The 25586-nt window shown below is 42.9% G+C and overlaps 1 protein-coding gene and 1 long non-coding RNA gene across 3 annotated transcripts in view; one reads left to right on the top strand and one right to left on the bottom strand.

The window, feature by feature from the left end:
- Positions 1 to 3733: 3733 nt before the first annotated feature.
- LOC146810833 (uncharacterized) lies at positions 3734 to 23265 on the bottom strand. 2 transcript variants are annotated; one of them, XR_014965744.1, is made up of 3 exons: positions 23136 to 23265; positions 22012 to 22092; positions 3734 to 4273 (listed from the first exon to the last, which is right to left on the bottom strand). It is a non-coding gene; the product is annotated as an uncharacterized LOC146810833 (long non-coding RNA). The 2 variants fall into 2 exon arrangements; XR_014965745.1 differs by having other exon boundaries at positions 22012 to 22138; positions 23136 to 23219.
- Positions 23266 to 23379: 114 nt separating this feature from the next.
- PANK3 (pantothenate kinase 3) overlaps positions 23380 to 25586 on the top strand; it is a 103301-nt gene continuing 101094 nt past the window's right edge. Inside the window, exon 1 of the mRNA XM_085617847.1 lies at positions 23380 to 23772. Coding sequence (XP_085473973.1) covers positions 23745 to 23772 — 28 coding nt within the window. The 5' untranslated portion in view covers positions 23380 to 23744. The remainder of the gene's footprint in view (positions 23773 to 25586) is intronic.

The raw sequence follows: 25586 nt of genomic DNA, 5'->3' as shown, positions 1-25586 counted from the left end.
TGTATGCTGTTTATAACGAAGTTTGGAAGTTATCACAAATTGAGGCTGCATCCAGATTACGTGCTATTGATCAAGCCAATATGGAAAAGCGGTTGGCTGTAATAGATAATAGTATTAACACCCTATCTTCTAGAATTTATACCTTAGATAATATTGTATCATCTGTGGTAGACATTGTGCAGGATGATTTGTCTGTATTGTATCATGGTTAAAATCAGTTGCGTTCTATTATGCAGTTTGCATGGACGTTGCAAACTTTAAAGGCAGGGAAAGTCCCTTGGGATTATATGAACACCTCATCTTTGTTCCTTCCTTTTAATTTGACTGCGAAACAATTCATGTCCATGAAAGATGCTACATATTCATTACTACATATTGAAAAGTTAGAACCTTTGCCTTTCTCTGTTGCTGAAATAAATTCTGCTGTGTGGCTTGTACATGGGTTGATCACGTTACCGTTCCCCCTGTTTAAGTTTAGTTCGTGCAAGAAACACTCTAGGCAGATGTGAACAACTTGGTACTGCCTTCCTGCACGAAGTTTGGTCACTCCCATTCACGTGTAGATGTGTGAGAGACGGCAAGGAGGTATACGTGAAAGGTGAAGAGTGTACTTCCACTCCGGATCTCTGTTGTGTGTAGGCACATTCAATTGCATGGTGCATGTAATGTGCACGCCCCTAATTTAGCCTGCGTCCTGAAAGGGATTCCTGTGCCAGTTATAACTCCATCTTTTACGCTGCTTGCTAACGGTAGTTATTTGCTATTAAATAATGAAGCTTGCTGTGGGATGTTAGTGGGAATTCCCTACATAGTGACTATCACAGCAGGTAGTTTGCTGTAATAACGTCCTTTTCCCACCCCCGCAAGGCCGGCTCAATGTATCCATCTGGCCTTCCATTCCAACCTTGAAAGCATAGTTCAACAAGATGAGCAGAATAAGGGCTCTATTGTCTCAAAAAGAAGTCGCGTTGACTTCATCCCGGGAAACATTTGTCCTTCACGTAGCAAACACCCGCACTGAGGTGCAAGCGCTTTTGAATACTGATCTCCCACTTCATTTTGGGACCCTGATTCAGACTATATTTAATGCCTCGTCAACAAGTGGCATAGTGTGGGCTCCGGCCTCGTGACCTCTTTTCAAACTATTTTTGGTGTGATCCCGGCCTTTTTTCATTCTATTTTTTCCAGCGTCTTCGGAGGTCTCCCTTTACTTCTCGCCCTCATAGCTGGAATACTGTTGTTAATCTGCGCCCTGCGCTATGGATGCACAACTTGCGTCACACGACAGCATGTCCCAGCTGCTCCATCTTCGTAACCGGATGCTTGAATACTATGGCACTTTACCACTGGAAACTCTTAAGCATAGCCTATGGATTGTCCTTCCGGTTTCCCTACTTTATTGTGTGCAGCCTGTCTTTCATTGCCTAGATTGTCCGTTCCAATGGGCTCTGGATTAGTGTCTGTCAAACTCTGTCTCCTGCCCCGGATTATGATCGGCTGATGAGCACCTTAGTGGCTCATGAGTTGGACTGTTCTGGCGTCGGGATTATGGCCTGTGGAGCGGCACATGGAGTCCTTGGGAATTGGGACATCGGAACGGCTGCGATTGACTTCTTAGCGAGAAGTTATCTTGAAGAACACGTCAGTTGTCCTCGTCTAGTGCTGGAGAGGTGGTAGAGGAGCATGTATGTTCCTTCTCCGTCCTGAACTGGATGGCAGATAATTTTGCGGAACGTTCCAATGATTTTCTCTTGGAAGCAGTTGCAACTTATTGTGCCTATACATTGATGGATTGACTTTTGTGCTTTCATTTCGTCCTAGGTCCTTCAATGATGTTTTTTTTTTTCCTCTACAGGGTTATTTTTTTACTCTGTTTTAAATTTTTCTTTATTTTTTTTCTTCAAACCTTTTTCACTTCCCTTATATGGACTTGTAGTTCATGCCCTTGGTTCCGTTCTAGCAAACTTGAACTCTGCGTTCTTGCAAGTGCGCCCCTACTGGTTAGTGGTCCGATCAAGGGGGGGGGGTGTAGTGAAGATCCTTATCTATATATATTTAATGCTAAGTTAGCACAACTGCGTTAGATGTTAGAAAGCCATCTTGCCGCTTTTTCTGCTTTTGCACACGACACTGTAGTCACATGTTATTAAATTGAGAAATGCTTACTCGACTTTGCTTCACATGAGAACTGTCTTGTTGTTAACATCCCAAACAGTGAGCAGCAACCTTGGTCTGTACACAATATAAATAAACAGTCTGGGTCGCTAGACGGTGCATGTTGAGTTCAGGTTGATCGGCCCACTAGTTTAGCCATAACACGCACGCAGCTGCAAATGCCTGAAAGTCGGGTGCTTTTAATATTGCAGTGTTACATGTTTTTCATTACATTCGGAAGAAGAGCTTTCCCAGGAGCAGAGCATAGCTGATCCTGTGATGTGAGCTCACTGAGCTGATCTTTACGGTATGGGGTTCCCCATTCAAGCCTAGAGACCTTTTACTAGTCTAATAATACTATTAGTTTACTAGAGAAAGGAAGGTGGCTTAGATCCACTCATTTTAGTACGATTACGCCTTTCATATTCTATGGTATTGTAACTATGCTGATGGTTTTGATTTTAATCATTTGTCTGCTAATGTTAGCCAAACTGCTGCATCTTAGGACACGAGGTTTATAAAATAAACTCTTTAAACTTTTACCGTGTCTGTTTATTCTGTTGTGGACTGGTATGAGAATAATTACGAAAAGGTATTTCTGATTCCCACCATTCCTGAGAAATATACTAAGTCGCTTGTTCTGGGTTGTCTATACATTGGGACCACCGAGCTAAACCTCGGATAACGAATGGGACACCGATGCTGGCCGGATAAGGGGTTCTGAGGTGAGTTTTTGGTACACCACAATTCACTGAGGGCCTGGGTTCCTGCGCATAGTTCTGTGCATAAGCAGAATCCCTGCAACAGTACCGAAGACCAAAATTTCACAGGTAACCTTCGCTATCATACACACTTCTATCACACAGAAAATGTCTCTAATGGCAACACACGACGATGTCACCGAATCGAACCCAGACAATGCGTCGTGCAACTTCAATCGTCACACGTTTCCCCTGTGTACCTACAGGGCAACAACAATTCCGTCTCTCCCGAGAACAGCGCTTACCTCTGCTCTACTACGAAACTGTTACAAACTTCTGACTTCCTACATCCCAGAAGCTGTGCAAACAACAAAACTAAACACGACTCACATAAAATGTTAGTGCATAAATCAATAATCAATAAGCTATTTACAAGCAATAATCGCCAAACCAAAACAATAAAAACCATCATACTGCTACCAGAAAAACTGTTGCAGCGTGGAACATCAAATTCCCCCTTCGTCACAGACCAAATACCTCAACAGCAAATTCACTCAAATACATTCATTGGTGGGGCCCATAACATCAATACTCACTCCATTGATCTGCTTCCCTAGAGGAATAAGCTTCCAAACGCTGACATGAAAGGAATACCTTTACCTTACTCTAAATACGTTGACTCCAATTCTAAGATATTCCCCTCATAAGGCAATTAATCATTTAGTTGTTTTTATAGGTTTAGTGTCACAATCCTTTATCTACTCTTTACATACTAAATTAAATGCTCTTCTTCAAATAACAGACTCAAAACATTTTTCAATTAATCAAATATTCTTTATCTGAGAAATATTGCAGAAATCGTTCGAAATCATCATTAGCATTGCAGATCATCATATTTACCTAATCTGGCTAAAAGTTATCCTCCAAGTCAGTCAGGTCGGGGGAAAATCTTTATTCAGCAAAGTTAGGCCGCAATTCAGTCTCTCAAAGATTCAGGATAACAGCTGTCCAGCAGTGTCACCATCCTCTCCGTCAGCATAACGTCAGGAAATCGAGTTCGTCAAAGAGCGAGTTTTTTTAGTTCAATTCCCTACCTACTTTTATAATGAAAATAATGTCAAAAAGTATCAAGATCGGGGTTTTGAAAGTCCTGATTGGTCGACTTGGGGTCGCGGGGTAAAGTGCTCATGGTGTCTGTGTAATTAACTCATCGCACTTGCTGGTTCCGGTTTTTAAATTGTCTATGTTGCTGGCGAAGTTCCCGGAGAGACCTTGAAGGGTACATGTTCTCCCGGGGTCAGGTCCAGGCCACTGCTGCTGGCGGTGACGCCTGCGCACCTCACCCAGAACCTTGTGATGTCAGGGGCAGTAACGTTCAACGTCTCGTTCAGCCATCTTGTCTAGGCCGAAATGGGCAACTTAAGCAAAAGAAACACAAAAAACGTAATTAAAACATAGAAATGGCTAATAAAACGTTAACCCCTCGCTAATACCCATATGTGTGAGTAATTATCTAGCAGAAAACTCAAAGCGGTTTATACTCACTTAATAAAGCACAAATCACAAATACATCACCAAAGCAACATGTATCATGCAATATTCAAATTTTCTACTATTAGTATGCGTACACAAGTTAATCTACAATTAAGATAGCCATGCAAAGTGCAATTCCCGCATGTAATTCTTTTGTTAATGATTGACAAGTATTTCACTGCAAACTCATTAATAAGATTACTATAAGTTAATTATTCAGATTAATATAAACATGCAGAATGGGGGGTATGCAAAATGTTGTACTACCCGCTCCAGCATATGCACCCCCACAAATTCACTCTACATAATTCCACTGAAGTTCATATCATTTAATTACTATCCACATAGTGGAAAAGCACATCATACCACACAATCCCACACCACACAATTCCAAAACACATCTCAAACTTGCACTTCCACCAACCCGATCCATCTCTCCACCACACACCCACTTCCCCATCTCTCCCTTACTCTGCCACTACCCCCTCATCTCACAAATCCCCTACCCCCTCTCATCCCTCCCTCACACTTAGCCTCCTCTCTTGCTACCTGGTCAAACATATTACCTTCCTCTATCACCTCACGCTGTGCAAAATTCCATCTTACCCCCCACCCCGGAGTGCCCCTCGTACTCATCTCTCTCGTACACTCTCACACCTCTCGCTCGCTCATGCACTCTTTCCGCCACTATTAGTTCAATTCAGGTCTTCAAGCACAATTTCCTTCCTGTTCCCTATCAACATTTCCATCCCTCAAACCCACACTCTCCTTCTTAAGCTTTCTTCGACATACACAGGGGGTCCCTATTTATGCGTCTCCGACCTGCTCTCCCCTTAGTTCTCTTTCTCACACACTCTGTTACTCTATCTAGACTTCATTCCCCACTTCGTGCACAAACTACCTATTCCTCCCTATCTTTCTTTCCATCTATTCTATGCAGTTCACACCTATCTATTAACCATATTGCAGAATTCCAAAACACAAATACACCACACAATTCCACCCCACACTTTCGCAACTAACCGTTCCAATTCAATTCCCCTCCAAACCATATACATGTAATCCACTACAAAACGCATAGATAAAACACATTGCCATTTACAATACCAATAGCTCTAACTCTTGCACATACGAGACCTATTACATAAAAAAGTTTTATATAGCGCAAACTAGACCAGAGACATCGGATATCAGAGCACTTCACATGAGCACCAGTTCTGTTACAGATGAACACATTCATTTTTGGTAGGCACGGAGAGATTAAGTGATTTGCCCAGAATCACAGGATGTTGAGCGTTGTTGCTGAGACTCGAACCCGGTTCCCCAGCTTCGAGGTCGGCTGCTCTAGCCGTAAGGGTACATCCTCTCCCATCTGCGTACCGGTACTCTCCTTGGCAAAGGAGAAGTTCGGGTCCTCAAGGGGTGAACACTGAAAAGTGCCAGTACTTCGTACCGGTGAGTACCAGCTCATTTAAAACACTGTCCCATCAGTATTTCACAACCATTTGGTGCCTGGATGACGCCAGACACCAGGGCCCTTGCCCGTTTCTCTTTTTAGTTAGTGCTCCCTGGTCTCTATCCCCTGACATGATGGCCAGGAAAGCTATTCTGAAATATTCTTCTTCCCAGCTAAAACAAATCCATATGGGTCGCACTAACCCTCTACTTTGCTGTGTCCACCTCTTTCATAATTTGGAGGGACTGGTTACCTGCAATTCGTGCAGATTCTCTTGTCTAGTCACAGCAAATTCATCAGGGGTTAGAAACTCGCAGACTTTAACTTGTCTGTCTCCCGGTTCCCCCATTGTGCCCTCTCTGAAGGCTCCCAAACAATTTAGTAGTATTATTTCTTCCTCGCAATAGTAGATTCGAAAAGATAGATGCCCTGTAATGTAACATCAGATCGAAGGCAAAGCCCTCCATAGAAATATGGGTCCTTATTTTTATGCACGGTCCCAAGCTCAGTTTCTTCACCGAGACTTGGCTCTGAAGTTTAGCACTTTCCTGTATTCCTCTAGCAATCCCCTACCATTACTCTCTGGTTAAAATACACAGGGAAGAACGCCCAGGTGGAGGTGGCGCTATCATATTTCATGACTCTCTAAGAGTTAAATTAGTTGACAACCTACTCTCAACATGGATTGAGATGTGTATTTTTAAGATCGCTATCTCGATCAAAGGGGTCTGGAAAGTGGACCTAATTTATCGCCCGGCTGGGCCCAGGAATGATTTCTCTCAGGTACTTATTGACTATGTGGCTCCCCACATTATTGCTTCTAAAACAAATCCTACTGCTGGGCAATTTGAACTTCCACAGTGCGGATACCAATGATCAAAGTGTGTCGCAACTTTAAGTGGACATGGAGAAAGTTGGGTTAGAACAAATAGTGTCAAACACATAGGGCCAGTCACACCCTTGACCTAATATTGACGAACTTAGAGACCTTAACCTGTGAACCTCCCTGCCTATTACCTGGTTAGACCATCATATGATCAAGTTTTCCTTTGCAGGTAAATCTGCCTCAGTTAAGCCCAAGACTGAGGACTTTAGATCCCGATGACCCCTGAAAGATGGTTTCTCTTGCCATCTGCTCGAAAGCTTTTAAGGCTCCCTCTTTGTCACCTGACTTCGCTCTCACTGCCTATAACGAGGCGCTAATGAATACTTTTGATCACATAGCCCCATTTAAGAAACCCTCATGTACCTCTCCCACCAAAATACACCCCTGGTTTACAGACACGCTTCTCCAAGAAAAATCTAAGTGCAAGCATTTGGATTGCAGATGGAGCTCCAACAAATCTATGGACAAAATAGCATTTCGGGATGTGTTATGGAATTACCATATGAGGATTAATGCAGCATGGAGAGCGCATTTATCCTTGAGTATAGCTCAAGCGGGCAATTCTACTAAGGAGCTATACAAAGCACTAAACTGTTTGAAACCCCAAGCCTGTGTGACTACTATTCTGGCTTTCCAAAAACTCTGCGACTCACTAGTGGATTTTTTTTAAGACAAAATGAATATTATCTACAAGACCTTTCCAACTAGTCCAGTAAGTTCAGACACAGAATTTTACTAGAATCAACCTCACCCTGATGCCATTGCCTACATGGGTGACTTTGAGCTCAGCTCAACTCAGCAGGGCCTGAAAATGTTAACCGGTGCTAAATCAGGTTCCCCCTGTGACCCATGCCCTCCCAAGATTGTGTTCAGCATAACTCACCATCTGACGCCTTTCATCGCAACACATTCAATCCCATTATAAGCTCTGCGAATGTGTCAACTGAATGGAAAGAGTCAAGTATCCCCATTTCTAAAAAGGCATACTATAAACCCCAAAATATTCTTAAATTATAGGCCTATTTCGCTGCTCCCTCTGCTGCCAAAAATCTTAGAAAGTTCTCAACAACCAACTAACATCTTTCTTGGAAGCCCACAAGATTGACTCTCGACAAATAGGTTTCTGAGCTCTACACACAAAGGAGATGGTTTTGTTGGCAGTCACAGATAATATCCTTTTTTCTCTAAATATAGGAACCCCAGTAATGTGGGTACTGATTTATCTGCAGATTCTAACATGGTCTCCCACTCTTTTCTTATTTGCAGACTTCGTGCAGCAGGCATCTACGGCAGAGCGCTACACTGGCTGAGTGCCTTCCTTACCAATCGTCCTTACAACATATTACTGGGTTCTTTCGAATCAAGAAAGATGAACAGTAAAGGAGTCCTGCAGGGCTGAGCCCTACATTATTTAATGTCTATGTTGCGACTCTAGCTCAGTCTGTGAGAGAATGTGGTGTGGAGATCGTTTAAAAGCTCAATCTGCACACTGTATGACAGAAAGTGCCAATTGGATGGCCACAAATTGCCTCCAACTTAATAGTGCAAAAACGAGATTTTACTTTTCGTCAGAGCCCAAGACCTATGGTCAGCCGACTGGTGGACCTCTGATCTTGGCACAGCCCTTCGCCAGTCTTGTAGGAAAAGTCTAGCCCAGGCTCTCCTTATTAGCCGCCTTGACTATGGGTATGCCTTACTGGTTGCTGCAAATGACACCTCACTAACAAAGCTGCAAGTTGTGCAGAACACAGCCGCCCGGCTTATCTGCAACTTTTCTTTTCAGACTCCATCAGTGCCCACTCTGGAAAAACTTAATTTGCTGCCTATTAGAAAATGCACTGTTTTCAGATTGTGCTGTCTGATGCATAAGTTTTTTTATATACAATTTTACCTGCCATACTTTCTTCAAGACGCAGACACTAGAAGCTGTCTAGGCAGCTAAGGTCTTTCAACAAGCCTTTGCTACAGATTCCACGCATTCGCACTGCCAGATTTGGTAGCGTACGTTACCTATTTAGCCCCATCTCACCGGAACTAATTGCTTCTCTGTAGCCACACCTGCTCCGATTTTTGGACCTTTAAGATGACACTGAAAACATGGTTGTTCTGAATGCATCTGCCCTTGCCTGCTCTGCAGTGGTGAGATACTCGTTTGGGAGTGAGCCGTGCGCTACACCAAATTCATAAATAAATAAAATAAACCGTGTTTGACTGGGACAGAAAATAGGCCCAGGAACAGAAATAAAAGTGGGCCCCATTAGTGAATATGATACCTAGGAAAGTGTCCAACATTTGCAAATTGAAGCAGTTTTTAACTTTAAAGACTCGCTGTATAGCTGTTTTACAAAGTATGGAAAACTACATGCATTTGTGCTTGTGGCAGGCAATGTTCGTGGTAATTTCAGGGAAGTCAACAGTGCAAATCAGCCCAGCAGACCATGAAACAAGTCCACAAATAGCCACAAAATGGTCGAAACACTGACCCATCAGACCAGCCCATTGGGCACTGCCTGGTTGCCCTATAGGCCAGTCTAACCCAGTGCACAACACTTCAAACCTTCTGACCATTGAGCTTCAAAAAAACAATTAACACATGCCTCTTGAGATGGTATTTAGGTGATTCTATAGCTAATGGGCATCTGAATAGTCTGCACTTGTTCAGGTCAATAATCACAGGATGAGCATAGCTCTATAAGCTGCTTCCATTTGTTTCACCAGGGAAAGTGCTCTTTTTAAACAACATTTATACAAGACCCATAAAATCCACCAAAGCCACTGAAGGCATAGCCGGATATAATTGCAGGAAATGGTTTCCATCACATTCCAACCAATAGCAAAACTGTGAGCCATGGCAACTAATGTAAGCTTTACCGATAGCATCACATGCATTTTCAATAACAGAGTTAACATGTGGTCCTTTCGGTCCCTATACACCAGAGAGTCACAGGGCGTTAGGCAAATCCATGTTACAAGAGGCTAGCAGAAGGACTGGTTCAACCAGCTGTGCTTACCAGGAGTGGGCTATTGGTATTGAGCATGGCTGTTTTCCATGACCATAACAAACCACTGTGTCCTGGTATTTTGCAGGTCTAGGAAGTGCGATAGATCTTTTATAAAAACCAAAGACACAAAAACAGTTTGTCAAACTATTATTAGAGGAGTTACAAGATCTGGAAATGATCTTCAGTCCAACCAAGGAATACAATATAGTGTTCCTTGTTACGAGCATTAGACCCATCCACATCCTTTTGCAAACACTTACTTGACTCACAGTAACAACCAGAGAGACATGCACACACTTACCCAGCACGAGTGGTTGCATGTAATGAAGAATGCTGGAGACACTCTACGGGAAATATAATTTGATTAAATGACAGCCTGCCGGATGCGTGGCTTTCCTCCTACCAGCTGCAATTCAACTGCCATGGATAGATTCCACGCATCTTAACACTCTTGGAGACATAGCATTGGAACACACGAGTGGCAGAACTTAAGGTCATAACATTGCACAACTGGGATGTGGGGTTGATGAGTAGGCTATCACATGACTCCTTTTTTCCTTCTTTTGTTGGGCCCTTTAGGCTACCCAAATTCTACTTTAGGGAGCATCCATCTCTAAGTACAATTGTAACAATCCTGTATAACCAGTAGTGTAGGTCTATGGGTCTACGCGAGTGAAAAAGTCCTCATTACCATGTCTACAGAAACCAACAAAGGGTTAAGACTACCCAAAATGTCTAGTCTTAAACAAAGTAGGATTACATGTTACAGAACATCAGATAAGTGGATGGCAACCATCCTAAACAGATGGCATGGACTAGGCCATTGCCCTAACCCACCTACTGGATTGGATGCCCTGGTGGCATTGCCCTAACCCACCTACTGGATTGAATGCCCTGGTGGTGACCAAAATCTCTGGCCAAATGCCCTTCCTCCTCCCAGGGTTCTTAGGCATTGCCCTGTCTTCTAGAACTGAGAAATGTTAGTCTTCTGGAATTGATTGGGGATACGGCCATCCCAATGTATCGCCTATGTACTATGTGTTTCCTCCTGCAGTTCTGTTCCAAAACTGATGTGAGCTTCAGAGCCCAAGGTTTTCTTCAAGAACATACACACCCACGGCGCTAACTGCCGGCCTGCCTACAGGACTGTAATCACACTGCTTCTTCCAACGGTCTCATTCTCTGGGAACAGTTTGTACCTACTACACTACTACAGAGGATCTAGTCTCTAGCCTAGTTTGGGTGGTAGAGATAAGAAGTGGGTTGTGGACATAGTTTCAGTTGTGAATCTAATTCAGGAAGTAGCCTTTGAATGCTGTGAGCTGCACGGTTTTCAACAATTATCCTCAATGTTAACTGTCTTTCTCTTCTCCTCCTACGTTTCACAAACACCCTCTACTAGCATGAACGCCTGTTTTGTATAGAATTTGTTTGGCGTCTTTATGAAGAGTGCTCTTCACAGGATTCTTGTTTACTAAAACTCGCTGTTCTACGTGCCAGGATACCCTAACATGCAATACTGCGCATGGAGAAATACTAAGAAACTAAATTCACGGCATTCAACCATTCTAAGTTTAAAAGAAAGTTATCTCTGGGCAGTGACTTATTAGAAAAAGTGGACTCATTTACATACTTGGGCATCACACTTGCACCTAGTCTATCCTTGGGCCAGCTTATTGATGTTGCAATCATAAAACAGGCAGAGAACTGGAGTAATCCTAAAAGAACATTGTGCTTCTCACACAGGGCCTGTTGCACCTGCTTTGAAAATCTACGAAGTGAAAGCTTTGGGAGCTGCCATGTATGGCGCAGAGCTCTGGGGGTTAGGCGACATCACAGGTCTTATAAAGTCAGAGAACAAACTTATTAGAGAACTTGTCTCGCTTCCAATTAGCACTCCCTTGCATCCTTTATTTATGGATTTGGGCATGAAAAAGGTAATTTTAAAAGCCTATTTACGACCCCTCTTATAGAATCTGGATCACCCTGGAATTGAGGCATTATTCAGCCACCTTAGAGGAGATAATCAAGTTGACTAAAGCTAATAAAGTTATTTGGCTGTCTTCAGTGAGGCAGCTTTTGAAGGCAATTAGTCTCGGTGTCCAAGGCCTTTGTCCTGAGGTTGTGAAGATCCTTTCGAAAGATATGCTGAAATCTTTTATTAGACGCACGCCTTCAAGTAGGAAGAGCGTGAGGTGGGGGAACCGATGTGACACGCGATTTATTTTATTTTAAGTCTACATTTGCACTAGAACTGTATTGGATTTAGTCACTTCTCTTGATAAAAAGCTCTACCATCAGTTTAGAATGGGTACACTCCCTGTTAAAGTGTTTTCAGCTAAATGGAAAAGTTTATCCAGTGAGGAGTACCCATTCTGTGTAGGCCAAAAAGAAACCATCCCGCATGTGCCATTTGTGTGTTCAGCATACACTAGATTGCGTTCCTTTTGGATTGCACTAGTGTGTAGGTTTCTGGGTAACTCTAGCCATACGATTTCCCTAAGAATACTACGTACTGATGCATCTCCCTTTTAAGAATGTGCAGTTGCAGATTCTTGGGGTTGATATGGGCAAAAAGGAGGGCTTTCATTGCTGCTAAGGGACTTTAGGGGTTGATTAGTGTACTATTTTTATACTATTTTTACTTCATTATATTTGAATTTTGTATTAACATTTTTAATGTAGCGACTTATTGATTTTCCAATAATGGACGTGGATAGCCGGGTATTGACAATCCTGATACTTTATTGTGCTTAAGTATGATCTGTATTCATTTATTTAATTTGTTGCCTTTTATGGCTTAAGCCAAAATAAAGTTATTTGAAATGCAATACTGCGCTTTATAAATTCAAAAATCAAAACTGTTCAATACTAGTCAAAGTCAAATGACTGAAGAGCATTTATTTTTCATATGTCAAAATAACAATCGAGTACGATCATCACTTATCTAATTTCCTATTCTAAAACTGTTGGCAAGGAAATAAATAGGGTAGACAAAATTAAATATTGTCTTTCACACAAAGAAAAATGCCCTTCAACTACAGAAATTCCAAGACAAGAGGAATGGGTAATGTACACTGTTTACCAATGCAAACATGCTCCTAAACACCAGCAACACATCCATGCATTCAACATTTGGAAAGCACAAAGAGGGAGGTTTAAAAAACATAATAATCAGGGATATTTTTCCATGTTGACTTGTATTGAAATTGGCAACAAAAAGGGGGAGCTGAAGAGGGAAACAGAAAAAAAAATGGAGCACTCTATTCACAACAAAGCAAAACACATACCACCCCATTCTCCAAACCCCCATGTTGTGGCATGTTTCATACAGCAGATTGCCAGTCCTACAGGTGACTCGACACTGCCATTTTCGTCTAGCAAGCAAACACAAACTACTGGCATGATTTCACCTGGTGGTAATGTGGTATGGTGTACTGCTGGGTGACAGTTAAATCCACCAGCCCTGATGAAATTGCTAACAATTGTTTCCTGCCAATAAGGTGTCAGCTGTTCGTTACATTATGGTCTGAGCATGCAACTGTTTAAAGTATGTGCCAATGGCCTTTACATTAAAAAGCAATTCAGTGCCCTTTTGGACACATTTTTTAAATTGGGAAAGTGAGGTACACTCCTTGTTCTTTTCACTGGGTACCTTATCGCATGAAGCAGCAAGAGGGTTGCATATAAAGTCTATTCTCTATAACTCACTCTACACATCTCTATCATAGGTATATCTGGGCTGGGTAGGATTCCTTGTCTGAATAGGAAAGTGCTGGTGATGACAAACTAAGCCAGTTGGTAACACTATCCAATTGGCTCAAATGGCGGTTCCCGTGAGGCACTTACTATTTTCTGAATCTTCCCCAAGCTAATCAAGGACTATGACATTTGGAAGTTCTAATGACATGTACAACATTCCAGAGCCGCAGAGACAGCATTATAACATGTACACTAATCAATAGTACAGGATAACAGTCGTTACTTGGAATTAGGTACCACACTTACAGGTACACTACACAATTATATCCCCAGTGTTACAGCCCCTAAGTTTAGAGGGAAAGGGCCCTTACAGCTTAATAGTTCCCTTAGGAGTCTTATTACAAGATAATTGCCTGTAGGTGGGAATGGTCGGAGAATGGGTTATTATAGGTTTCGCTTGTATTGAAATGGGGACAATTTCAGGAGAGGGGAGGCTGAATTAAAGCCATTTTCAGCTATAAAAAGTCAGGAGTCTCCTGCCTGAAATGGGTCTGTTGCATACCTGCCAACTTACAAATTAATTTCAGTGAGGAGGGGCGGGGCCTTCGAGGGTCAGGCCTTGTGCCAAGAGCTACCTTGGAGGCACTCAGACCCTCACACCCCTCCCAAAAAAAAAAACCTCAAAGGGTCATTGGGACTGTCACTTATGTCCTGGGGTGTTTTCACACCTCTTATTGGACATCAGCTGCTTACTGCCTCCGAAAACAAAGTGGAAATTCACCGTTTTCCGCTTGTTTTCCCTGAATTGAACAAGTGTCACTTGACACAGGATATTGTGACCTGGTGTTCCAGATGCCAGGATAGCCCCAGTTTTTCAACTTCTGTGCTTTGTAATTTCAGCAAATTTAGTGAGTTTTCCTGATTCCTAATGCAGAATTAGTTGGAAGCCCCTAGAATAAATCAATGAAAATTCGAGAGGATACTGTGTGTAAAAGTAGCATATAATTCATAATGCCTCCATTCCTGCGTTTCTATTGTGGTGATTGGCATTTAAGGCATTCCGTGCCTCACAGTAGATGAAACCTTTTACTCCCGTGGAACGTCTCGGATTTGTTTTTTGGAGGTTTTCAAAATCTGGTCACCCTAGCTATTTAGCATCAACAAATGCCTGAAACGCAACACGTGTCTAACACAACTGCAACCCCATTGTCTTCCATGGGCAGCCTGAGCATCAATGAAGTGGAAGCACATTCCGATAGAGTCGTCTGTCAGTCTGCCACGAGCATGTCGTGCCAGCAGTGTCGGCCTGGCCTATGGCAATCAGACACTGCCTGATGGGCTGATCTGACAGGTCAGCTTGTGGGTGTTTTTTTTTTTACTGTTTGTGGGCCTATTTTATGGTCTACTAGGCCGGTTTTAATGTTGATCTCCCTTATATAAAAACAAACATTGCCTGCGCAAGCTCACCTACAACGTCTTCCATACCTTGCAAAAAACACTTGTGACCATGTTTACTGTTGATTTCCCGAATATAAAAACAAACATTGCCAGCAGCAAGTTCAAATTTGATGTATTCCATACCTTGTAAAACATTTGTGCAATGTATCTTTACAAGTTTAAAACTGTTCTAATTTGCAGCCATGGGACAAATTATCAGATATTTAATTCACTAATGGGGGCCACTTTGAGTTTGGTGCCCAAGCCTATTTGCTGTCCCCATCTGATACTGCGTGCCAGTGTCCAATTCCATTGCTCACTCCAACCAACTCTTCTTCCTATACTTATTTTCGCTGTTGCTACCCTAGTGGCACCTTCCTCTTACCCCCACCACCATCCTCCTCATTTTCCTAACATGGCAACCACTTGGGTTAAGTCTGGAGTTAACAGTTTCAAATTCATTTATCCCCCTAATTTGTCTAAAGCTTCAGCAAAACGGTTCAAGCATAACACCATTGAACAATTTCCTGATTCCCTCTTTGTTGACCAGTTCCATAATAGTAGTTATGGGTGGCTCAAAAAGGACTTCATTTTTTTCACTCACGACATCCCTTACTGGTCCACCAGCTTCTATAACTTCATTGTCACATCCTCCTCATCCCACATGGGCAGCAGCTAAAAATCTCCCCCTCTACTTGTTTTAATGGCTCACTCACTAGTTCACTATATAACAATGGTACTGTCTTGATTCAAGCTAAAAAAACTTCTCTCTCTCTTCGACCACCTCTTCCCTTCCCTACTCCCAACCCCTGCGACTTTTATCTCACCTGATTTACTCCCTATCTCCTCCCTTGACCCCCCTATACTACAATAGGCCGTTCTCCAGGGAGGCTCAGGCCGACCCTTTGCCCCCCCCCCCCCCCCCATTGCCCATTCTTCCCCCCTCCCAATGGGAACTCCCCCTCCCCCCCCCCAAACACACCAACCACACCTCTGGCTAACACTCTTTTCCCACTCTGCACCACCTGGTATTCCAAAGTAACCTCCTCCCCCCTAACCCTGCCCACCACCCCCTTATTTAATCCACCTTTCTTACAACCTGATGTCCCAGTTAACTTTCCATACTTTCCCCCTTCTCTTTCTTCCTACCCGCTCTCCCCCTCTCTCTGTACCCCGAATTCTGCACAAACCCCTTTCTTCATCCTCCCATTCCTCCAGTAATGCTTCTCAACCCTTTATCCCCTCCCTTGGCAATCCCTTCCTTTTCCCTCCCCCGAACCTAGCAGAACCATATTCTTTCTTCAACTACCCTCTAGCCCAATCCCCCCACTCTGCTTGGTGCCTATTCCCATACATTCACCTCTCCAGCCCCTTCTCTTCTCCACAAACCTCCTGCCATTCTAGGACTCCCCTCTTTCCCCTCCCCGCATTCCACCCTTCCTCCTCGTTCCTCACCTGTCTCCTCCTAAATTTGATCTCCATTCTTCTCCTCTGTTCAACATCAGTAAAGATAACTCTTTCCACCTCAGATGCACCAACAACCTCTCTCAACCACCATCCATCTCCACCTTTTACTCTTGCACCCCAATACTCCCCCCGCACCCCTACCTCTCCCTGCCCTCCCTCGCCAATTGCACTCCCTCCTGTATCCATCAAGCCACTTAACATTCCGTGCTCAGCCCTACTCTCTTGAAAACAAATTAGGATTTCTCATCTCCTCTATCTCCCAGCTTGAAGCTACCATCTCACTCTTATGCACCAAGATATCCACCTTTCCAAACAACCCAATTCCCTTGGCAAATACTCACTGCCCCAAACTCCCGAGGAGTACTTTGCTCCTGCGCCCCAAAAAAGCCACTCAATCTGTCTACTGCAGACATCGGTAACTCACTAGCTAGTTACAAGACTTTTAACGCCACCCCCCTTTCACTCTCCTCTCCAAGTAAGTCTACTCTGTGCACTATTCCGACCATCTCTTCTGTCAGAACTAAACATCAGCCTTATTCTACCCTGGCATCCTCTTACAAGAACATTATCCCTATCACCCCTAAAAGCCCAAACGCCCCGTCCCCAAAACAGTCTCAGAGTTGCGCTGTTTGCTCCAAAACTGCAGATCTGCAATTAAACACAAACTGGAAGTTTCTGACACCATCATTCTCCACAATCTTGACACTCTCTTCCTCACTGAGATCTGGTTCAATGACACCTATGATACTATTTTTGATCTTCTGTTACCCACCAACTATTCTATCCTTAGAAACGACAGATCAGACTAAGTTGGGGGAGGTGTTGCAATCATGTTCAGAAACTCCCTTCAATTTAAGGCTTTTCCTAACAGCTCCTTCCGTACCTTCGAATGCCTGTCTCTAGAGCTTCAAGTGCAACACTGCTCCCCCTTCAGATTTCATGCCATTTATCACCTGCCTGGTGACTACCCTTTTTTTGGGAGGAACTCACCAACTATAAACCAAAAAAGAGGGGGGGACCAAGTAGCTAATTAAGGTCCAGTGTCCACGCTCCTTATACTACTATTGTAATCAACAGGAGGACAAAGTTCCTATGTCAGGGTGCAAAAAGTCACCCGTGTAATAAAACGAGAAGGAGAGAGGAAAAGAGACGAAAAAAAGGAAAGAAGAGATCCTAGGTATGGAAGACCCAAATGTGAGAGGGAAAATGATTCTACATCCTCTGCTGCCCTCACACACCCCAAGGGGTGTCATGCTTCATCATCGGGCGTTTGCTCCTCGTAGGGCCGGCGCTGCAATTCCCTACGGGTCCCCCGAAGGGTCACTTTATCGGAGATCTTTTGGAGGATAGCCGGATGGTGCATGAGGGTGTGTGGGGAGTGGGTCATGGAGAGGGTAATGAAAATACGTGCAGTGTAAAAGTATAGGTGAAATGTAATCAAGGGTAAACATGCAGCGATATAATTAGTTAGTATACCCTTGGCAGTCCACAAAACTGCTAAAAAAAGTTATTGACCCAAAAAGGCCTATTTGCCAAGTTGTCAATATACAAGGCCAACATGTTTCGCGCCTCTATCGCCCGTAGGTAGTTAGCGCTTCTTCAGGACCAACATGATGAAAAGGTGAAGTGCATGTGAAAGGTTTGAATATAGAAATAAAAATTAATTGACCCTCTTATCTCAGCCAGGGCGGGGCAGAAACCTGTATACCCTCATTGTGGTTACAGCTGCTAATTGGAGGCCGCTCCTGGATGGTGCCTAGGAAAAAGAACAAACAGATAGACCACAAATGAGCACCAGTAACGACTTGATGCTTCGCAGTGTGCCACTTCTGTGTGCACAACAATTACATAAGAAAAGAAAGAAATAAACAAGCACACAAGACAGGTCAAATGCAACTAATCTGAAAAGCCCCAGCCATGAGTGACGGCTAAATAGGCGTCATAGGAACCATTCTACTGGCATAGGACATTAAGCCCAATACATACAACACAAGGAGAATCATCCTGTCGTCGTAAATGCAACAAATAGGATTGTCAATTATAAAAAAGCATGCTCACCAAGAACTGCTTATAGAGTATCTCCAATGGTCAGAGGGATGGACGCCCGTATTTAACCGGGCTGTGGAAACAGTAAAACAGAACAGGAACAGAGAGGCACTATATCAGAACATCAATAATCCTGATCAAAATGCCCGCAGTAATACAATTCCTGCCTCTATTGAATACTTACAAAAATATGCGGGTGCTGCCTCCTATACACCTACCCCTGTCCAAGCGTCTGCCGAGAGAAAATAATTTAACGGCAAATCGCGGGGTTAAATGGAGTGACCGGGTCAGGTGATTGGTGGGATCCTTGACAGGAAGGTCCTGACGGGAAGGAACATAGTGCGCATGTGCGAGAAAGGAGAGTGAATGCGCATGTGCATTCGTCGGGCACACTACTCGCCCGCTCCTGCGCACCGGCTTGGTAAAGGAGAGAGAAGGGACAGTCAACGGCAATGCCCCAATAGAGGCTGGCGGCTATAATGCCTAGAACTCGTGCTCAATACCCTTCACATAAAGATAAAGTCGATGAGTAGAAATACTCCTAATGTCACACCTAGACCACACCTCGCACTAAAAGAAGTATAACTCTGTATTACTGGTGCTAAATTGGGAAAAACTCCTCCTAAATGATAATTACATAAGAAACTTGTGGGGGTCTGAAAAATAATCTAAAAGGTGGTAGCCCAAAAATATGCCACTGCATACATTATTCAAATCTTAACATTAGAAGAGTAAAGCAGTGAATAAGGGCACCGCTCTGGCAAAGGAGTCCAGGCGTAATATGGAACCAGCTCACACTCATACTATGATCCTGTCTCGTGTGCTTGACAGAAAACAGAAATAGAAATAGACAGGTCCCTCGGCTGAACCGCCGTACATCATCTATAAACCAAAAAAGAGGGGGGGACCAAGGAGCTAATTAAGGTCCAGTGTCCACGCTCCTTATACTACTATTGTAATCAACAGGAGGACAAAGTTCCTATGTCAGGGTGCAAAAAGTCACCCATGCATCAGGGTGCAAAAAGTCACCCGTGTAATAAAACGAGAAGGAGAGAGGAAAAGAGACGAAAAAAAGGAAAGATCTCACCAACTTCATCAGCAACCAATACTCTCAAAGTGACAGACAGATTTTCCTGGGAGACTGTAATCTTCACTGGGGCTCTATGGAAGACTCAGCTGCCAATAGGCTTGCCACTTTTCTCTCAGCAAATGATCTTCTCCAACACTGCAGCGAAACACACCAAAGCCTCAATTCTGGACCTAGTTATATCCAAAGCAGACATGATTACTATTGCTATCCCTATACAAGTAGACTGGTCTGACCACTTCCTCATCCCCTTATCTCTTCACCTATCACACGCCATAACTCTTGGCCAACCTAAAAGGACCACTACCTAGTTCCGTATCACCAAAAACATTGACCGTGACACACTTTGAGAGTCTGCTATGCTATCACTTCCAAGGTTAGACCCTAATTTGGATGTCAACGATCTTACCTCCCAATGCCTCTGTCCTTGCAGTCGAAATTTGATAATGTCGCTCCACTACAAAACAAAAGGAAAAGGCCTATTCCTTCAGCACCATGGTTCAATAAATCCCTTTATGAAGAAAGGAAGAACCGGAGTATCCTGGAGAAACAATGGAGACAATCTCCACCCACCACTAATCTTTCTATTCTACGTTCAGTAAGATCAAAATACCACAAACACATTTTCCATGAAAAAGCGTCACACTTCAGAACCCTTCCCGACTCAGCCAAAAACAGACCCAAAAAACTATTTGACCTCATCAAAAATCCAAACTACTCTCCTTCAACCATCAAGCCTGACGATTCTCCAAAGAAAGCAGCAGAATTTGTTATATTCTTTGATGAAAAAGTTAAACCACTGGTGGAGCAGGTCATTCATCCTACCTCCCTAGAGGAGCACAAATCTTTAGTCATTTGCAGGACTTTGACGTTATCTCTGAAGATGCCCTCCTCAAATGCATCCTCGAAACAAAACCCTCTAACCATTCTTTTGACCCCATCCCTAGTGACATTGCCATTGATTTCTACACCCATACTCTTTCCTATTGGACCAGTCTGGTTAACTTCTTCCTCAGCCAAGGCTCCCTTCCTGTTGCCCTTAAAACAGGACAGGTTACCCCACTTCTTAAAAAACCCTATGCTGATGCGAACTACCTCAACAACTTCCGCCCCATCACCAACCTCCCTTTTCTTGCGAAAATCACAGAAAGATGTGTAGCGAAACAAGTTTCCCCACATATTAAGGATAACAATCTTCTTGACAATTTCCAGTTTGGTTTCATTCAAAACTGCAGTATCGAAAAAGCCCTGCTGCAAGTGATCAACGATGCACTGTGTGTACTTGATTTGGGGAGTCTTGTACTATGATTCTTCTAGACCTTTCTGCAGCCTTTGACACAGTTAATCACACTTTCCTTAACACTCTTCAACAGAGAATGGGCTTGGAAGGCACAGTGCTTAAATGTTTGCCTCATTCCTCTCAGACAGATCCCAAGTGATCAAAATAGCGAACCGTCTTTAGTCTTCATTGGCAGTAGTTCAAGGCGTCCCTCAAGGTTCTATCCTTGCACCCACTTTGTTCAATCTTTACTTGGAGCCATTGGGAAATCTAAGTAAATCTGGGATCCTTTACCATCTCTATGCAGATGAAACTCAAATCTACCTTAAGGTATCTTCCGCACACGATATTTCAACCCTCAACTCTACTCTCAACTCTATTCAAAACTGGATGTTAGCTCATCAACTCATTCTGAATCCTTCCAAAACTGAATTCCTCCTCCTCTCTACCTCACCCGCTCCTCCTCCTGTTCAATCTTGGATGGATCAGCTGAATTTACTCAACAATAAACCTATTGTTGTCAACAGTGCTAAATCCCTTGGTGTCATACTTGACAAAAGGCTCAATCTACTCTCCCACATCAATTCCATTGCAAAGAATGAGCGATACCAACTGCACCTTCTCTGATGGATTCGAAGTTTCTTTACGGAGCAAGACATAAAAACATTGGTCCAATCTCTGGTTCTCTCTGGATTGGACTATTGCAATTCTCTTCTTGCTGGCCTCCCCAAATCCCACCTTTCCCTTCTTAAATCAGTTCTCCATTCAGCTGCTCGTTTTGTCTTTGTGGTCAAAAGAAGTGACAAAATCACACCCATTTTGTCGTCTCTTCGATGGCTTTCCATCGCGGCAAGATCAATCTACAAGACTGCCTGTATTACCCATAAAGCCTTGCACTATTCTCCCCTCAATACCTGCCAAATAAACTTAAAATCTGTGGAGGCTCTAGACCTTCTTGTAATACAGAAATATACTGCTTGAGCCCCCCACCTTCAAAAGGGAAAGATCGATGGCTCAATCTTTCTGAGGCAATGTGGTTAGAAACTGGAACTCGCTTCCACTACTCCAAACCACCACCTCTAACCGGACCTTCAAAACTGACCTCAAATCTCTTCTCTTCCAAAGTCTTCCAGAACTAATACATCCCTTTTCATGTCCCCCAAGGAAGTTCTTACAATACTGTATATGTGTAATTCTTTGCGGGAAACAGCCTTTACCACGAAGCATTTTCCACGCATTACTTTTACAACGCTACACTTACCTCGTAAACGTCTTCACAACGCGTAATGCTTCAACGACCATCTTCACCACGCAAGCAACGTCATCACGGAACAACGTCATCCTAATACGAAAAAAAGCATCAGTCCGTTTTCAGTGTCGGCGGAGACCTGCGGAAAAAAAAAAAAAAAAAAAAAAAAAAAAGAAATGGGGCTGGGGGGGGGGGGCCCAAAAAAAGAAAAAGCGGAGTAAAGGAAAAATAGAGGTAACGGCAAAGCGTGGAAAACACATTCCGTTGTAACGCATGCGTGGTAAAGGCATGCGTTGCAACAGAATGCGTAGTAACGACATATTCATTATTTGCCTGTACCATCCTCGTCCAAATGTGTTTTTTAGTGTGCGACTGCCATCTATTATGTTATTTTACTTTTTCTTCTTTCTCGTTTGTATCTGTAACGTGTAAATATGTAAAATTCTCCTATTGTGAAGCGCTCTGACACCTTTGGGTAAAGTCCGCGCACTTTTTAAGGCATGGGCAAAGTGGGCTCTGGCCAGGGCTCCAGCCTTTCAGGGGGCCCCAGATAGAGCCAGCTCTGTTCTCAACAGGGTCTTGCTTTGACGACCTTGACTGATTTTTAAACATAGATTGTTAATACCATTGTCCTCTAATTTATGTTTAATACGGGTAATGTGTGCGAGTCTATTACAGACATTTTGCAGAGAAATGTTGTGTTTGTTTTCCAATACCATGCAACATCGATAATTGTTTTAAATTTCAAGTCAAAAACAGGACCTCAGAAATGGCAGTGGGTCATAGAAAATATTTGCAATATTATTTGTGAAAATGCTGCTGTATTTCAGTACTGAAACCACACATCGTTATCCCTGGATATTAGATTGTGGACCAGTGAGCCTATGCAGTGTCTGTGACCTGGCCAAAGAGGGCATGAAAAAGCTGAAATTGGATCGTAAATTCAAAGCTGTTCCAAACAGGGGCCCCCAAAGTACGATTGGCCCAGGGCCCCCAACATCCTTAAGATGTCTCTGCGCGCACTATAAAAATGCATTAAATAAATAAGCCACATGGGGTACCATCCGAGCTGCCTATACTCCCCTGCCCACTCCTCCCTTCCGTTACGAACAACAGACTCAGAAATCCTAGCTTACCCCGGAGACAGAATGTCAGCGCACTGTGTCAATAAGAATTTCATTCTCATCACGAGTAAATCGTTGACTCCCAGCCTAATCCAAGCTGGGTGTTACAATACAATTCAGGAGGCCGCCTTTTCAGACTGCTCGTGTGGACCCCACAACCAATCAGGACGTTTGAATTCAGCGTGACGCACGAGCATTGGCTGACGTGACCCTGGTGCTCCAATCCTAGGTCACCTTGCAATTAGCAGTACCTCCCACTCAGAGACGGCTCACAGAATTTGTTCAGTGGGGCGGTATGGCTGTTATGCTTTCCGGAAGTGCTTTAATTACGGACAAATGGTATCCGATCCGTTGAATGACCAACAAGGAATGACGGACGTTAAGCTGAATTCCCTTAGTGTCGTATAAATACCTTTAAAGTGGTTACCTAGTCATTGTCATTTAGGTGCCACCCAGCTTACTACCACCCAACTGGTTAAACGCACAATTAATTATTATTTTTGGGAGGAGGGAGGGGCCTTAAACACGAAATTGCCAATTAATACCTGAACCTGCAGACTATCCACCGTCCGCTTTACTCACAACATCAACAATTGAAGAGCTGCTTCTTCGAAAAGAAATATGAAGATCAAGGATGCCAAGAAACCATGTAAGTTTCTCTCTTGGCGCGAGTAGTAGAAGAACGTAGCCTAAGCACTCCTTGATAATTTTAACAAACCAAACATAAATGTAATTATTCTCGATACCACCGGCCATTGTTTTCTTTGCCGTCGAGTGATTTATTCCTGTACTTCCACTAATCGTTACGCGCTATTGCTTTTCAGATCATGTCGTGGTTTAGCTTTCATTTGTTTGCATTTCGTGTTTTCTTTTGTGCGTGTATTTTGTGAATATTTGTGGTCATATTTACGTTTCCCATATCTATACCTAAGCTACGTCGTTTTCTAAATTAGATGCTCATTGTCGTCGGTACTTCCCTGTTATGCTGTCAGTGCGCACGACACGGTGACAAACTGGTTGAAGAACACATCGCAGGCATTTTCAATGCGTGCTGGCTGATACGTTGCATGTGATTATGAGACACAGTTTGTCTTGCTTACTTTAAATAATTTATTCCATACAAATACGATCATGTATTATCTATTTAGCTTTTTGTGCAACCTGCATAAGCCCCAGCGGTTCTCACGTAAGAACAATTTCGTTCTGCAAAAGAGCAGTTTGTATAAGAATGTTTTCACATAAGGCTGGTTACGTATTGCACAATAACAGTTTAACTATAAACGGTTTACGTCCAAATTCACACAAGAACATTCTCACAGTGCATATTTGCGTTACACAAGAATGTTTCACCATCAGTTTCATGGCAGTAACAGTTCAACGAGATCTTGCCAGGAATTGCACTGCATTGACACAATGTAGCGCAGATGTGTATCAGCGATACATAAAATGATTTATTAAATAACCTTTGTTTCAGATTGTCAGAAGATCGATACTTACAATGAGCCAGTATTTTCAAACGTATAAGTCTAGTAGTGCATACTGTGTATATTTATTGCATTTTAAACACATGCTTGCAAATACTCTAAATTGTGCAACCTGTGTACACTAATAAACTACTGATTTCCGCTGTATGTGCCGTATTTTTTGGTAAATGCCCCCCCCCCCTAAAATTATTTTATTCATGTTTTGCTCAGTCTAAAAAAATTGTTATGTGCATAGTGCTTTCAAGTTATCACTCATAAATTCTTCTGTTAGTATTGGGAAATTTAAATTGGCTGAAGATTCTAAACGTGATTTAAAATAAGGTGAAGATGCTGATTGACCCTCAGATCAACAAACCAGGCTCCCTTACGTTTTTGCATTTTCGGTCAAAGCTTACAAGTTTCCTTATTTGTACACTGCTGTTGACAATCCCACTTCCTAACACATCAACTCAGTTCGTTTCTGGAACTTTGACAAATGCCATGATTTTGAGTTGGTTGGTAGTGGTGAACTTTAAATTTCTGGAGAAAATGTGAAATCCTGCGGGAATTTCACCAGCTTTTTTTTCGTACAAATGTAACACTTCCTCTACTTTAAGAAGTTGTTTTCGTTATCAACCACCTGTAAGTTAAACCCTTCGTCCAGTGACAGGGTTCAGTGTGAGCTCCACATTATGCTTGTGGTAGAGTTTAAGTGTGTTGGTTTCTAACTTACTTTAGTTTATCATCATACTGAGGTTAATAAAATGACTGACTTTTATTTGGACAGTGTATTTGAGGCTCGCGTTTGTGTCTGTAAAATGTGATTGTTCACTTTTACTCAAGGTGTATTCATGTTTTATAAATACTCATTTAGCATAGCAAATAGCCACATGATTATTATGAATAAAAGTTACTGTTTTCAGCAATCCATCAAAGGGTGTGCACATCACCCTTCCATGAAACATGTTTAAAAAAATTGACTTTCAACATTGAAAGCAAA

This window comes from Triturus cristatus, chromosome 7 (assembly GCF_964204655.1).
Source record: "Triturus cristatus chromosome 7, aTriCri1.1, whole genome shotgun sequence".
Classification (NCBI taxonomy): Eukaryota; Metazoa; Chordata; class Amphibia; order Caudata; family Salamandridae; genus Triturus; species Triturus cristatus.
Note: the sequence above shows the minus strand (reverse complement) of the source record. Positions and strands in the feature narration are given on the sequence as shown.